This window comes from Eptesicus fuscus, chromosome 9, assembly GCF_027574615.1.
Source record: "Eptesicus fuscus isolate TK198812 chromosome 9, DD_ASM_mEF_20220401, whole genome shotgun sequence".
Classification (NCBI taxonomy): domain Eukaryota; kingdom Metazoa; phylum Chordata; class Mammalia; order Chiroptera; family Vespertilionidae; genus Eptesicus; species Eptesicus fuscus.
The window spans coordinates 79,643,539-79,660,087 of record NC_072481.1 but is presented as its reverse complement, the minus strand read 5'-3'; the positions used below and the strand labels follow the sequence as shown (position 1 = coordinate 79,660,087).

The 16,549-nt window shown below is 49.0% G+C and overlaps 2 protein-coding genes across 4 annotated transcripts in view; one reads left to right on the top strand and one right to left on the bottom strand.

Moving 5' to 3' along the window:
• The window catches only part of GMPR (guanosine monophosphate reductase), a 47,238-nt gene extending 44,501 nt beyond the window's left edge, over positions 1-2,737 (top strand). Inside the window, exon 9 of the mRNA XM_054721447.1 lies at positions 2,258-2,737. Within this exon, the coding sequence (XP_054577422.1) occupies positions 2,258-2,438 (181 nt within the window). The 3' untranslated portion in view covers positions 2,439-2,737. The remainder of the gene's footprint in view (positions 1-2,257) is intronic.
• A 10,330-nt stretch (positions 2,738-13,067) lies between these two features.
• Positions 13,068-16,549, bottom strand: part of ATXN1 (ataxin 1) — a 408,090-nt gene continuing 404,608 nt past the window's right edge. For all 3 annotated transcript variants that reach the window (XM_054721445.1, XM_054721446.1, XM_028152384.2), the window contains one exon: positions 13,068-13,878. In XM_054721445.1, the coding sequence (XP_054577420.1) occupies positions 13,348-13,878 (531 nt within the window). In that variant the 3' untranslated portion in view covers positions 13,068-13,347. The remainder of the gene's footprint in view (positions 13,879-16,549) is intronic.

Sequence of the window (16,549 nt, the reverse complement as noted above, 5' to 3'; positions counted from 1 at the left end):
CTGGCCACCTCCGATGGTCAGAACAAGGGCGCACTCCTTCCCCTGCAGCCTGAGGACGGCTGTCCCGTGTGGTGACTGATGGAGACGGGGGGACTGCTGCTCCTGCTCACCCAGACCTCTGGCCAAGCTCCCCACTTTCCCAGCAGCCATTGTCACATCCCAGGTGGGGCGGGGCCTCCTGGGCACTGGGGTATATATAAGGGGAGCCGTGGGGGCGGCAGCTGGCTGCTTGGCCTGGAGTACACTGTTTGCCCTGTAGCTGTCGCATCTGTTTCGGGTCCTAAGAAAAACAGACAGGGAAGGCCCGACGAGGCTCCATCATGGACGGAAGCCAAGGGGCCAAAAGAAAAGTCATCTCTTGTCATTTCAGCAGGGTCCAGACACAACAGGAGATAAAATATTCAGGAGCAGCAAGACTCCTATCTGAAAGCGGATTCGAACCTTAGACAAGGAAGAGACGCCCTGGAGGAATCAGGACTTTGACCCAAAGGCAGCCTGAGCCCTGCGGGCTGTATCTGTTCTCCGTCTTCCTTCCTTTTCCTCCCTCCTTCCTTCCCTCTCCTTTCCTGGGCATTTGCAGCCTCATCACCATCGTCTCCTCACGAGAATGGTTCTCCTCGTTGACATTATATTTAATTAAGACCCCGTTATGTATGCTGTGCTAGTTCCTTCCCAGTCCATCCTTGGGAGATCAAAGTACCATTGTTTTACAGATGAGAAGACTTGAGCGTCAGCAGTAAATAACTTGCAAAAGGTGCTGTCACCAGTCAGCAGAGAACCAGGATGAGAATCTGGGTGATTTCCAGGAAGCCCCCGGAAGGCCCGGGCCTCAGAAAATGAAAGGGCAGGCATGGCAGGCATGCGTGCAAGGATGCTGGTCTCTGGTCACAGAGAGCAGTGACCTGAGTCTTCCGCTTCATCATATCAGTGCCCTAAGCCAGCCACTAGGCCAGCCTTTGGTCTAGTGCAGTGGTCGGCAAACCGCGGCTCGCGAGGAGTCGCGGTTTGCCGACCACAGGTCTAGTGGAGGGCCTCATAGACTTCACCCAAGGACAGTCTTGCATGTGTAGGTTTCAGTATACAAGAGTTACTCCCTTTTGAAATTCCAGGTAGTAAGTTTCTAATCAAGAGGTAGTATTTTAACAGTTGAAGAGAGACCAGCTAGAGAAAGTTCCAGTAACAATTTGGTTAATTGTTAAAATTTCCAGATTGGCCCTTAGGTGGGGCTAGAGTTCTGCATAGACTTGGGGTCTCCTTTTTGCGCGGTCTCTCCAAAAGCGGGTCTGGACCGTGTCCCCATTTGGCAGGAAGGGGACCTGACGAGTGGAGTCAGTGTCGCTTGGAAGCTTAGTGAGGAGGGGCCGACTCAGCAAGGACAGATGCTGCTCAGGGTTTGCACTGTGTACTGGACCCGAGTTTCTGAATGCTCCTCTGAAAACAGTGTTCAGCTAACCTAAGCCCTCACGGCTCGGTGCTAAAAAAGTCCCGAGTTCTACTCTGGTTCCACCTTGCTGGGACCTTACCCCACACCCAGCACGGCAGGTGTATGACTTGCGTGAGCGCGGGAGTGAGCTGGGGCAATGTGCCCGACAAAGCGCCCTGCCCCCAGGAAAGGCAGGCCGTTGGAGGGGAGTCGCTGCATCTTGCTGGTGGAGGTGCCTACATAACCTGGTGGGTGAGGGTGTTCATTTCATTGGCAGCCTCCTCCTCCTCCTCCTCCTCCTCCTCCTCCTCCTCCTCCTCCTCCTCATTGACTCCTTTGGAGATGCTCGGAGTCTGACCTGGGATGCAGGAGGGTGAAGCTCCAGGCGTCTTCTGTTGTTGATCAGGGAGGGGAGCAGAAGGGGCAGTGGCGGGGTTGGCCTGGAGGTAATCCCCCATGTCTGCTCTCCTGCCCCTGGGCCCTGGGCCAGCGGGAGACAGGTGTGCAGACAGGTGGGAGAAAGGTGAGGTGAGTTTCTGTAGGGCAGAGGGGAGGCCCGCTGCTGAGAGGAATGCGTTGAGCAGGTCCGGGCTGCTCACAGACGCTCTCCCTGGTGCTCTGAGCAGCTGGCGGGAGGTCAGGCGTTTCGGGTGGGAGGACCTGTCCTTCCGAGATGCGGGCGGGGCCAGCCTGGTGTTTGAGGCCGTGTGGGCGTGGGGTCAGGGGCATTTGGCTACCGGAGGGCCCTGGGGCTGCTTCAGGGGCTAGAGCTGGGAGTACCTGGTTCCTAAGGAAGAAGAGGGGGGTTAAAGGAGCACTTCCTTTTTCTCCCAGAGCGTCGGAGGGCAAGACGGTGGAAGTGCCTTACAGAGGAGACGTGGAAAACACGATCCTGGATATCCTGGGGGGACTGAGGTCTACCTGCACCTACGTGGGGGCCGCCAAGCTCAAAGAGCTCAGCAAGAGGACGACGTTCATCCGGGTGACCCAGCAGCACAACACGGTGTTCAGCTAACCCGGGGGCAGGCGCCGGCTGCTCACGGAAGCTTCCACACGCTGCGTTCACATCCCCGTCCGTCTGAGCTTCGGGCTGCTCCTGAATGGCGGGACGCTGCTGCCCCTCCTGCCGCCTGGAGGCGCCGGGGTCCCCTAGTGCCTGTGGCGGGGCTGGAGGCAGGGCACTGGTAGGGTCAGTGGTCATTGCCCAGCTGCCCGGAACTCATAACCTCATCGTGAAAACTAACACTCGTACCTTTTTCTTTGTTTTTTAAAAAGAAAATGGTTTCACTTGAATATAATGCTATTACCTTCAGACTTACTGAGTCCCGGAGTTTGCCTTTTCAGGAACCATGTTGTAGGGGGACCTGGGGTTTTCCGCCTCCTTCCCAGACACGCTCGCTAGTGGCTCTAAGTCCAGATACCTGGTGGTGGTGGTGGGGGAAGTCCGGGTAACCAGGTCTCCCCCTCTGGCTTCCTTCCGTTTTCTGGAGAAGAACCAAAGCACAGAAGGACGGGTGAGGAGGCGCCGGTTTCCGCAGCTCCTCTCAGTGGGCGGTGAGGTGTGTCACCACCTTGGTTAGCCGAGTCTTTGGGGAGCAGCTCATCTGCCCCTGCCAGTTGGTGCTCCTTCTGGGGCGCTGTCCCTGTCCCTGTCCTGGTTTGTCACTTAGCTTTGTTTCCCCCATCTCTTCCCCTTCCTTTCTGAGTCCAACTTGCCTGGCTGGCCTCTCCCTTCAAGAGATTATACTTTACTTTGAAATTCCACACCATATTTTATTGAAAGGTTACCCACCAAAAAATTAGCAGGTAGAGTCCCATTGAAGAAAACAGCAAACACCTTGACCAGCGGCTTCCTAAAAGCATTGGTTTAAAATATGAGTTAGAACCGTCCCCTCGTGGTGATTATGCTTTGAAGGAAGGACTGCCCGTGTTCCTGGATAATGGTCAGCTCACCGGAAACGTGGGTGCTTTCCTGGAGAGAGGACCCGGGCCTGGCAGGAGCCCTGCAGCCGGCCGCTGTGTCCGCTGTGGCTCTGTGTCAACGGTGAACGTGGGCATTGGTGACGGCTGGCCGCTTTCTGAAGCATTACTTGAGGGATAGGACTGGAGGGTGTGTGCAGACCTGGGTGTTACTTCTAGAGAAGCAGACGCAGGAGTAAACTTTTCCCTGAAAAGGCAGCAATGGCCCTGGAGTAAGGAGGGGCCGAGGGGCCGCTGTAGGAGGGCAACCACCAAATCGCACACTCAGAGTTCCGTTTTCAGTCTTACAAGAATACCGTCAAAGACCAGCAACTTTAGCTCCACTGGAATACCTTTCCCCCACACCCCTGGGGAATGATGCTTGTACTGGTGGAAATGTGAATGGCTACACCTTGGAGATGTGGGGGTCAAGGTCGTGTAGTCAGACCTTGATGTGGGGCTGTGCTGGAGGCACCCCGCCTTTCCTGTCTGCTGGGCAGGAGGGGTGAGCCCCAGGCTGTCCTGTGGAAGATGGGAGATGTGTTTGACACTCCTCTTTATTGTTTCTTTATGCAAAACTAGGGGCCCAGTGCATGAATTCGTGCACCTTGAAAGGAATTGTGGGCCACAAGGTTGCAGTGGGCACACGTCTCGGCCCATCCTCTGCACCCCTGCCCGGCCCCTCCCGCCACGGCTCCCGGTCCCCTGTCTGCCAGTAGCCCTGCTCCCGCTGCCGCTGCTCCCACGCACTGACGGCCCCAGGCACACCCGCTGACTGCGCGGAGCGATTGGGGCCAGTGTCAGCAGCGGGTTCGAGCGGTGGCTGTTGCCCCAATCGCCCCTCAGGAACAGGGGGAGGTGGAGAAGCCCTGAGGGGCAGTCGGGCCCAGCAGCGGGTGCAAGTGGGGCCAGCGCCAGCAGCAGGTGCGAGCACCCAGTGGGACCATGGCGTGCGGGAGCAAAGAATTTTCAGTAACCACCAGAGGCTCGCCCCAATGACAGCAACTGGCACCCCGCCTTTGGTCTGGAGCCCCCATTCACCTTCTCCACCATCCCGCCACAGCCGATGCCCTCCATGTTCCGCATGCGCCCCCTGATGGTCAGCACACATCATAGCGACCAGTTGTTCAGCCATTTGGTCTATTTGCATATTAGGGTTTTATATATATAGATGAGGGAGAGAGGTGAAGCAAAGGAGGACCTGAGGGGATCCACTTAAGATGTCCCAGCAGTAGTGAGTAGGAAGGGACTGTTACCAGTGTCCCCTCCAGGACTGGGCTCCTCCTGGGCTCCCCCCCGAGTGCCCAGGGTGGGGGCACCCGTCACCCGATGGCCCCTGTGGGCAGCCCTCTGCCGGGATGTCTGCTCGTGCTATCTGTCTTGCACAGACTGCAGACTGGCTCTTTCATTGCACCAATCAACTGAAGGCAGGCCCCTCGCTCAGGTTTTTAGGGACGTGAAAAGCTGTACACTCTGCTGGGTCATCTGGAAGCAGAAGCCGCCCAATTAGCAGTGATTCTAAGGCATCCACTTGGTAGCCAGTTCATCTCTGCCTCCAACAGGAGTGGGGGGAGGGGAGCCCGCAGGGGAGCCGCCCACAGACCAGGCGCGTGCAGGGACACAGATGGAAGCAGCCCTGTTGCCTGAGTGCAGGCCTCCGTGCAGCAGTGGGCGGGTGAGGAGGGAGGGAGCCGGGGAACTGGGTGCTGTCCTGTCCGCCTCGGGGTCCCGCTGTGTGCTTAACAGCGTCAAGGCCTCCCCACTGCAGCGGGGAAAGCAAAGGCTTTTCCTCATGGGTGTGATCAGTCCAGGTAAGACTCATAGCCATTGGACCCCAAACTTGTCAGAGCCATTAGCATCTAACATTAAAACAGGGCAGGCGGCGGTTCAGACCGCTGCCCCACACGTGCCCCAGCACACAGCACGGCCACCCACACTGCTCTGGAGGAGGAGGGACACGGCAGCGCTTCCTGTCGGGCTGCGAGGCTCACCTCCTCACTGCCGGCTTAGTGCACATTCCGCCACACACCGACATGCACAACGCGTCAGGGCCTCCCGTGAGTCCTGAGAGGACATCCTGGTGAGATGTCCCCAAACACCTAACCAGGAAGATAGGACAGAGTTACCCTCCCTCCCTGGGCTAACTGGACACCGGGTTCTCCTCCACCTCTGCAGGGCCTCCCAGCTGGGAGGTCGTCATCACACAAGCAGCTGGCAAAGGTCACTGAAAGTCACCGGTCCTTGAGGACCCACTTTCTGGGGCAACTGCTTGAGACAAACAAACCCCTCTCTCCCCCCACTGCTTGTTGCGTTTCTAACAAGCATAACTACAGGAAACGTTTTAACTACAGTGAACTTTGCCTTCAGACCATGAACCAGTTTACAGCGAAACTGTACAGAATGTATCCATGATGCTACGTGAGCGCGCCAAGCTGCCAAATGCTGTTTAGAAACAATTATCTCTTGTAAACAGTGGAATTCAGACAGGAGCAATAACCAGGAACGGAACGAGGCACAGCATCAGAGGCGGACGTGTACCTTTTGTCTCAGAAACTCATCACGACCTCTGCTCCCCACACCCTTAGTACAGGCAATGCCCATGTCACCACCCCCCAAACCCACGGGTGACGGCCGTGGGTAAGGAAGGAGGAATTCCCAGTTGCCTCAGCCTCCACGTTCCTCGAGGACCTGACACAAGGCAAGGACACGTCTGCAATTGGCACTGTTATTTTTATTAGTACGAGTATACTGAAACAATAAACTTGTACTGGTATACAGACAATTTATTTAAAACAATTTTGTTCAAATTTTGAATCAAACATTGTTTTATTATAATAATGAAATAATTTCTACCTAGAAAACCTGCAAGCACCATCAAAGAAAGGGACCATAAAATTCAATAAACAGACTCGAGTGTATCCTACAAATAGACACACCACGATTAGAAAATAGAATATGAATTCTTCCATTTTTTTTAATATTTGTTTTAAAAAAGCTAGTGCAAGTACAATATTTTACACTGGAATTACAGAGAGTATGCACGCATATGGAAAAAAGTTCTCCTGTCACAATAAAAGCTCTTAACTATGTATGCACGTAATATTTTCTTTTCGATAAGGTGCAAATCATCACTCCTTCCCTAGTTTTCCTCTGTACTGGCCATGTCAGTCTGATAGTGCCCACAGTTCTGGCGTCTCCTTTCCCTTGGCCGGTGGGAGGCATACGGTTGGAAGTTTGAATGATCAGATATTAACACATCCAGAGGGTCGGATCTCAGAGATGGTTCTGGGCCGGGACCCCACTGGCTAGAAGTTAGGGCGCTGTGTTCACTGAAGGCCGCCACGGAGACTAGGGCTGTCCTGAAACCTCCCTTCAGCTGACACTGATTTGGATTTACAGGTGAGCAGTGATGGCCGGGGCTGAAGAAACCTCCCCCAAAGGCCAAAAGGGCAGTATTCACAGAACCCAACGCACAGGTGTCACGTTTAATGGTCACGGACTAAAGCATCTACCCCACTCCTGGGCCAGATAATACCTTAACCTTTTGCACTCAGATGTCAAGTGTGACTCGACACGGTTAGCATTAGAATAAAGGAATCGTGAAAAAAGCAAGCGAGTGCAAAGGGTTAAGAGTAGGTGGTTCATGTGAGAACCAGAGGAAACCTACGCACCTGGCTGCTTGGTACCTGCTTTTTAAAGACAACAGCTCTAAAGTAGCGTCGCCTCAGCCCTGATATTCCAGAGAACAGTCTCAGCAAAGATGACTGTAAACAATGCTTCCCACACAGGCCTTCAGACTGGCCATGGAAAAGGAGACAGGCTCATTGGCCATCCAGACAGTAAACGAACAAACTAAAGGGAAAGAAAACTTGGGCAAAGTCTCCAATTATCTGCAGTGGAAGACTTGAGTCCTTTCAGGTAAGAAAAGTTACGGAAATTCTTAAGAGACTGTTATTGTATAGATACTACCTATTGGCCAAATGCACTTAATTTTAATACAGCTGAACCGTTTGTATGCAAGTCAAGAGGACACGAGAAACTGAAACACCGAGGCCACTGATCCCTCCCATTGTACAGGTGAATGTCAGCTACCAGAAATGTTGCCTTTAACAGCAAGGGGGCAGCTGAGCTTCTGCAGGTAAGAACTGTAGGTGGGTTTGCTCAGTATCCCCACAGCTGTCCAGTATCCGCTGGCTGGCTTGATTTTTGGACAGAATATGACTTTTCTGAGAAGTTGTCCCACATTTATTTTGGCCTCAATATAAAGAAAAAGTTAACTGAAGTGAAATGAGGCATTTGAATTGAATTTCGTGTTTTACCCCCCCATTTAAATGAGGTGTGGGGGGGGAAGAAGGCCGAACATTTTTTTGTCCTCACAATGAGTCCTGTTTTATTAGTAGCTAGGATCCCTTGTTACAAACACTTCTTGTTCAGGATTATAATCTTTGGGTTTATTGGAACAGGAAGTGCTGAAAATGTCAAAATATCATTTCTGAAGAAAAAGGAGTTGCAATGGCTTAAGAGTTTAAACTAAGAAGGGAGCTCAGAGAAGTACTTTCAGCATAGGAATGAACAGTATTCTCAAACTGCAGAATACAGAGTTGCCCTCTCTCAGAAGGAGGGCTCTATGTAACGAAAACAGAAATGAAGCATAGGTATAGTTGAAGAGCCTTTGACGCAGTAATTCTTCCAGGCCGTAACCATACAAATCTGATCATTTAGACACAACGAATTTCTATATACAAAGAAAAACATGTAACTTTCAACCTTTATGCTTCCTCTTCTTTTTTTTTTTTTTACAAACAAGGTATGAAACTCATTGTTTCAACAGATCCATATCTTTCAAACACTGAATGAATCATTTCGACATTCATTTTTCTTTTGTGCAATTTTTTAAAACATTACCTGTACTCCTCAAAGTGAGTGCCTCAAAAATTTCTTTTCTTCAGCTTCTCAGGTTAGGTGTACATTATAAAGAAGAAAAAAAAAAAAAAAGGAAATTCCCACAAGGTCTAGTGCTACAAGAAAAGATCCCATCAGTAAGTAACATTTGAAGCGAGGTCATCTCTGTAGAAGTCTCGGCTCCAGAGTAGAGGTGTGCAAATCGTTTGGAGTTTCCCTATCAACAGAAACACAACACTGTCCGTGGAAAAGAGGAAACCAACCCAACACAATAGCATATGCATGTGCTTTATAAAAAGTATATTCTCTGTATATTTATTACTCGATGTCTTAAATTCTCCATTTCAGAAATTCTGGGTTGAAAACACAAAAGTGGGAGCAAAGGCCTCCACTCCACTCTAAAGAATAAAAAAGCATGATTCCCTTTTCTTTCATATCCACCAAAGAAGCCGGGTCGGGCCAGGGAGACGGGCGGCCCTGTTGTCACCTGGAATCGTCACGGTGACCAGAAAACAGGAAGTGCAAAGGGTTAGGAGAGAACAGGCCACAGCTTGTGGAGCTGCTGATGGTACATGAAACAGTCGCCATGACAACCCACACAGCTCAAAAAGCCTGGCCTTCTGTCCCAAGAGCTCTGCTTCTTCACCCAAATCGGAAATCGCGTGGCATTAGTGTCTTTAAAAGCACTGAGATTTTTCTATGAAAGAAATAGGTTTCCTTAGTAGTCACAGATGTTAAAGGGTATTGTCAATTGTTTCCTTAAAAAACAAACAAACAAAAAAATTCCAAAGCTACGACGACAAAAAAGAAATTTTGGCAACGTATTTCAGTAAAGATCAAACTATGTGCAAAGAGTGGATTGATGATTACTAGGAGCTACTGTTCCTCGTGAACACGCAGCATTATATTGCAATCTATGCAGGATCTAAGGAGTAATCCACAAGGTGCAGGAAATCCAAACATTCCTCGAAGTTGTACAGCCCTACTCCAGAGCAGTCAAAGTGCTGCTCCGGGCACATCAGTGTACCACACACACACGCCAGCCCGTCCCTGAGTAAGAGGTGTGAAAGGTTCCGCAGCCTTCCTGTGGGGGGGGGGGGGGGGGAAGCTGCTGCCACTTCCTGTGGGGGCAACCCAACACGCTCACCCAACAAATAACGGAGGGTCCCAATGCAGAGTCAGAAAGGGGTCGACAACAGCAGTGAAGAAAATCAAACCATCCCAAACCAAACGGGGCGAGTTGGGGAAAACAAAACAAAAAAAAAAATCGACTGACATAGAAAATTATCCTGAAAGTCCCAATGAAAATGCAATTTGGATTTCCACTTCAAAAGGTTTGAGGTAAGTGGCACCCATCTCTTTATCTGCAACCCAGTGTGGCCCAGACAAACTGAAATAATTCTTAAGTTAAACATTCGAAGGAACAGTCATTTTCTGTATTTAGAAATCCCTATAAAGAGAGGTTCTTGTTTGTTGGTTTCTTATTTTATATTTTTTTCTTTTCACCCTAATTTCTTGGTGATTGTGTTCCACTGTAAATGCAAAAGGCCTGCTGTTAATAGTTTAAAAGTGGAAAACAGGAAAGAAAGAACTAAAGACAGTGTCAGCAAATATTGCAAAGTGGACAGGGTACGGAGGCACAAGGCTGATTCTCGTTAGCGGCAGGGCACCGGAGAATTTCTACGCCTGTCGCTGCCAGGTCTGCTACACAGGAGTGGTGACACAGGCTGCTCTGGGAGCCTCAGTTCAGCAAGGTCTGCAAACAGGAGGAGGCTCCCTGTCCCCTGGATGTTCTTCCTATTTGAAGAGAAAGCTGCCACAGAGGAGAGTGAGCAGTGCTGGCAGGCGGCCCCTCCACAGCCGCTGGCCTGCATGCTCGCAGTTCACGCACACATCACTTCCTGCGGGCTCAGAGGCACAGCTCAAAGTCTCAAGGACACAGACCTGAGGAGGGGCCTGCCCACTTGCGGGAAAGGGCGTGGAAAATGGGTTGATGCTGGCTCTATTGCTCCAGAGTGCGCCTTAGAAATGACTCTGCCTCCTTCCTCTACACACTCCACATTCACTATTCATCGTGGTGACAGCGGTACTGCAGCTGGTCCCCTAGATCTCCTTTGCTTGATCTTTCTGCAACATGGCGACAGACACCTGGGCTCCTGAAGGCTCCCGCCCAGCACTCAGCATCCACAGCAGCAGGGGGAGCTCGCAGCGGGAGGCTCTCCCCTTCCAGCTCCTCCCCTCCAAACAAGGAAAAAGCCAAAAGGGTGTGAGCTTTAACTAGAGCACACTGACCAGGCTCTATTGGCATGGAAAGTATTGCACATGCTGAAAAAGCAGGAGAGCGAAATGGGACAATGCTGAGAAAGAACCAGTCCTCTTATAATTCCTATACCTGAAAGAGAAGCACAAAAATGATGATGATGTTCCTATTGCTCCAGCCATGTCTATTTTCCCATTTTAGTGTTGGTGGTGTGGATCCAGTTAGTTCAATGCTCGAAGTAAGCCAAAAGGTGGTGTGTGTCTTTCTGAGTCCACGTGAGTGGCTACTGTAAATAGTGGTGCCAAGGAGGACAAAGTCGATGTGGCAGCCCCGTATTCCTCTTGCCACCAAAGGTTATAAAAGAAAAAGAAAAACAAAACCTAATAATTGCAAGTGCCCTGAGCAGAATATATGGAAGATTAAGCAAGTTCTCTGAACAGAAACGCTTTAAAAAATACAGCACTAAAGGAGCATTATGACTGCGAGAATGGGCCCACTCAGCTCTCTGCGAGCATGCAGGGAGGGTGATGAAATTCGAAGAGAGTCAAGCAAGGACCGGCTCTAGCTATTCTATATCTATTCAAATGTTTTTGGTACATTCCAGAAAATGGTTTATAAACTCATTAGTCCTGGTGAGAACAAAATGTGAAGGAACACTGGATAGCCAAAATGTGGGTTGAATTAGGACTTCTTAAATTTGTGAAATGGGAAAAGTATTATTTCTCAATGAGGAAAGGAAAATCAGAAGTTTTTGTTCAGATTAGCTGCAGCCATTCTAAGTACGAATATTAAAAATTTCTTCCTACTTATAAAACCTTTTTAAAGCACTTTGAGATGCAAACTCAAAACCCACAAACAATATTTCACCTCTCTGGGAATGAAAGGTTTAAATTCTGAAATACCTTTCTGGGTTTGTACCAAACACCAAATCTTGATTTGATTTCAGATGAAAAAAAAAAAAAAGTCATTCTGAAAAGACATTAACAACAACAATAATGAATTTTTTAAAAAAAAACTTGCTCACATATATAAATGCCTCTATGGATAACTCTCTCAATGAATCTGAAGAAAATTCTCAGAGTTGTCCTGCCAAAGACCTGGTTTTTGTGACAGATGTGGTAGAAAGACCAAAATAGATTTTGAAAGGAACATAACTTTATAAAACGGCCTAGAGTTTAGGCAGGTTAGAAAGAAATTCTGCTACATTTATTTATGCTCGTTCAGTCCCCCAAACCTTTCCCACAATGTTATTGGATAAAAACTGCAGGAATATCACACAAATTATGAACTCAAGATGTGCAAATCGCAAGGTTCTTTAAAAGTTCGTCGTAAAAAGAAAAACACTGGACAAAAATGAGTATTCTTTTTTCCATCCCTTTTCTCTCGGTTTCTCCGCCAGCTCTGCATATGCCTTTAATCCCTTCTCAAATACCAAAGTGAAAGTGCCTTCCCGCCAGGCTGCTCTGGGGGGTCATTCATTGTCACATAACTGGTCCATGATTCCCATTCATCCTTTTAAACCACATTGAAACTGTCAATATCTTGACGTGAGAAACTCTGCAGAGCTGAAATGCAGGTACAGTGTCGAAAAAAGATAGCAACTTAGTTTTATTTTTTTTCTGTTTTTTCTCTTCCCACAGACTTTAAAGTGAGATACAGTACTTGTTGAATGCTAGACCAAGATGCTTGGTAATAAAGTGTGAACAGCATTTTAAGTGCTTAAGAGATAGCAATATATATGCTCATCTTCAAAATCCAATTCCTCACGTCACACTGGAATCTGAAAAAAAGTGGCACCCGAGTTGTCCATAGTCATGAACTATAAACAGTACTAGAGTTAAAAGACAAAAGATTTGCAAACCCAAGGTGAAGAGCTTCCGCAGCTCTCTGGAGGGCAGCCCCATCTGCCTCTTGGGAGGAAGTCAATGCGACCCCCTGATTGGTTTTCCTAACACTGCACAGAACCAGAGTGGGCGGGGCGTTCACGCTCCACCCCGCCGCCCCGCACCCTCGGGGAGCCCCGCAGCCAGGGCGGCCCTGCCCACCAGACACCCCAAGACGGCACTGGACTAGCGAAGCAGAAACGAAATCCCACGTGTGGCAGTTGCTCTTAAAAAAAAAAAAAAATCAGTGCAGTCAGGCCCCATAGGGGGAAATACATATCTATATGATTAAAAGTTGCTTTTATTGTAAAATATGTTGGAGGGGGGAAAAAAATGTTCTTTTACAGGGTTAGCTTTCCATCCTCTCTAGGATGCCCTGAGGCTGGGTTCCTGATATTTCTTTTGTACATGAGACCTCCTGAGGACGCGTCTCTGGAGCTCCAACCCCGTGCTGAGAGCGTGAGACAGGGGGAGGCAGAGAGAAGAAGACCCTCGCTTAGGCTGTGGCACCCCTGCTGCCCCCCTTCCCCCCCCCCCCCCCCAACGCTCACGCACACACACCCCTGCAACCCCCTTCCCGCGAACTTCCTCCTGAAACCAGCAGCAGCCGGCGCCCAGCGGAGGCTCTGGCGCCGCTGGGAAAGGCAGCCCCGCTCCAGCCACATTCATTCATTCATTCCCACCAGGCGCCTGGCCTCGCCGGCCCTCGTGGCCCCCGCTCGCCGCCCACGGACAGACACGCGTGGAAAAAGCATATGCACCGTCTCCTGCGCAACACCAGCTGTAACTCTAATGACAAGGTCATAACAGAAACCTAAAGGAAGAGGATACCATGTAAATACTGTGTTATTGAGCCTACAGTACAGTAATCTGGATACAAATGATAAGGGAGGGCCGAATTCCTTGCCCCCGCGCTGCTCCTACTTGCCCACGTTAGACCGGCCCTCGATGCAAATCTTCACCTCCTGAGGAATTAGCGAAGGCCTGGGAAGAGTCAAGGGCGGCTCGTCTTCCGACCTCTCCAGTTTGCGGGTCTCCGGCGCCGACCACCTCCTCTTCCTCGTGGTTGCGGGCTTGCTGGGTTCCGTTTTGGTGAGCAAGGGCGCCGCAGGCAATCCCGTTTTTTCCGGAAACTTCAGTTCGCCATTCTCGGAGAGCATCGGGGCGCTTCCCTGATGGATGCCGTTCTCCTGCTCCGCGTACCGGTGCCTGGCGCCCGCGAGGGCGTCGGCCTTGGCGTGCTTCAGCAGGGCGCTGGCGGGGTCCCCGGGCTGGCCCTTTTTGACGGAGCCGTTCTTCAGGTTCTTGAGGGTCAGCGAGATGCACACGTCCCCGACGGAGAGTTTGGAACACGGCAAATCAAAGAGCTGGCTGGTTCGCTCCGGGCAGCAGGACGACCAGCCCTGTCCAAACACAAAAAAAGGGTACTCTACCAAAACCTCCACGCTGACCTGTGGAACGGTGAGAGGCAGAGAGGGGAGACAGAAAGGAAGTCAGTGAAAGACGTCTCGTTCGGGTTTTATTTCACACACGCACAGTGCAGAAGCTGAATGGGACAAAATAAGGCGGCTCCACAAATCTCCTCCACTGACACACACGAATGAGGCTCTTCATTTTCTGCTATATTTGTACTTACCATATGCAGATGTTGGGCAGAAGCCAGTGTAAAAGTCCCTTCAGCACTCAACATGCCATTTTACTGAGTATCAGCTCTAGGCCTGGTCTCTGTGAAAGCAAGTCCATCGACCCCCAAGGATGAAAGAACATCTGAGTGTTCAGCACTGAGCTAAGGCGCCGGCCTTGTGCTTGATCAGCTCACTGGACAAGGCTCTTCTCATGTGTGACGGGGCTGATGTGGGTCAGAGTGAGACTGTGTGCGCTCCATGAGGTCAGCACTATGTGTTAATCACCGTATCTCTGGCTCCTAAAAGGGTACCTGGCACATAGTTGAGGCTTCCTGTTTATTGGATAAATGAATGTGTACCCCAGGAATCTAGGGGAAGCTGAATCAGCAAGGGTTAGAGTCAGCGGGGAGGGCTTTCAACCAGGACCTGCACGGCAGGCAGAGTCGGGGGAGGTTTGAGGGGAGAACATTGCTGGGAGAGGGTCAATGTGATATAAACATCTCAAGTACTTGGTTCATCTACAACAAGCATGCCAAACTCTCGGCCGGCGGGCCGCATGCCTATTGCTGTAGTGTGTGAGCATGAGCCCATATAAATGTGAATATCATCTGGGGGAAACTGCATAGTTCTGGGATATTCTAAAAATGTAAAGAAAGCTAACATTTTTTTGAGTACCTACTATCTGTTGAACATCAGAGTACAAACTTTACAAAAAGCCTTTTGTTTAATGCTAACAATATACTAGTGAAAAAAAGCATTGTTGTTCTAATTTAAAAAATAGGGAACTATAATTATAGTCTCAGAAAGATTAAATCAGTTGCCTAATGTCACAGCTGTGAAATGGATGGAATTGGGATTTAATCCAATCTCTATGGCTTCCCAACCCATTTTCTTTTTTCTGTGCTCCCGATCTCTGCCTCTATGAACAGAGATACAATACACTAAGAGAGATGAACTTGACATTCCTACTATCCCCAACAGTGGTGAATGTCACTTGAAATAAACAGGATCCCAATGGCAGGAGCTCATGGTTTGTTTCATGGTACAGAAAATTGTGAAATAGTGTTGGCCTTACACCTACTCATACAATTCTAGTCTCCCCATGTAAATGTGTGATGAGGCTGCTATTCAATTACAGAACTACATTTACATCTCACACACATATATTTGCATATACATATGAACCATCATACCAGTTATAGTATCAGATGGGGATGACCACTGAGTTCCAAGTGGGAGCGCCACCCTGGAGCTGGCTCCATAAATCCTGCCCCAAACCTCTTAGAGCCATTAACATCACAAACTGAGCTGAGGAACCAATCCTCCTTCAAGTGGGGATTTTTTAACAGTATTTCCAAGTCATAAAAACAAAGTTATCAAGTATAAATATCTCTGAAGAATCTACCAGACTCACTGTTTGCTTATCCCTGCCTCACAGCTGTCAGAGGTCATGTGACATTCATAATACTGGAAGCCCTATTTGCACACATATTGGCCTTTTTGGTTTTGCATGTTCCTGGATGATCCCCTGATTCGGGCAGTCTGTCTCCTTGCCGACAGAAAGCCTAATACCTACCAGTTGACAGTTTTCTTGGTGTATGAGCCATACTGTACACACTCCTCAGAGCAGCCAATATTCCATGTTCTGAAAACAATGTCTACTGCATATTCATAGATAAGTCTACCTGAGACTTTCACATGTTACCCAGTATCTACAGACTCACTAAGAAGAAATGTTTTCAAGGCCTTTATAACAAGTAACACTACTGATTATTCCAAAGGCTATGATGTAGATGCATATGCTTCCAATTATATACTCCATAATGTTTTGGGGCATTTGAAAGCCCTTCATTACTCCCTCATCTCAACACTCCCAAGGCAGGTCTTAGAATTAAATACCATGAGGTCGCCTGTAGTTTGAACAGCCTACCTAACAATTCATGAAAGAAAAGTAATGAGGAAGAGAATATTTAAGATATGCACTAAACAGAGCTGATGATAATGGAATTCATTTTAACTTGGGTAGGTTTGGGAAAATATATCCCACCACTTCAAAGGCTTGTCTTTGGTCCCTTCCTATTGGTCCCTTCCTCCTAAGTTCTGGCGTTGCCTCCTCCCAAAGGAGCTCTGACATCCTGGAAAAGATGCCACACACACATCCTCAGGCGAGTCTACACAAACTCGGAGTGAAAGATTATTCAGATAATGTGATTGTTGCAAACTGTGGACTGGGTAGCTCATGCTAAATGCTATTTTTTTTCTCCTCACTGATTATTCATCCTCAGACATTTTCCTCCTGAATTATCTAGAAAATGTACTTTTTTGGGGTCTGCATATATGTCAACTAAAATAAGTTTTTTCCCTTTGGTGAAAGTTAAACTCTCATTGTACATATCTCAGATAAGCATACTACTAGTAAAGTATTCATAACCAATCTGTGTATTTCATAATTAGGTTTATCAGAAGGACATAAACATTCCTCAAGGTTAACGGATCA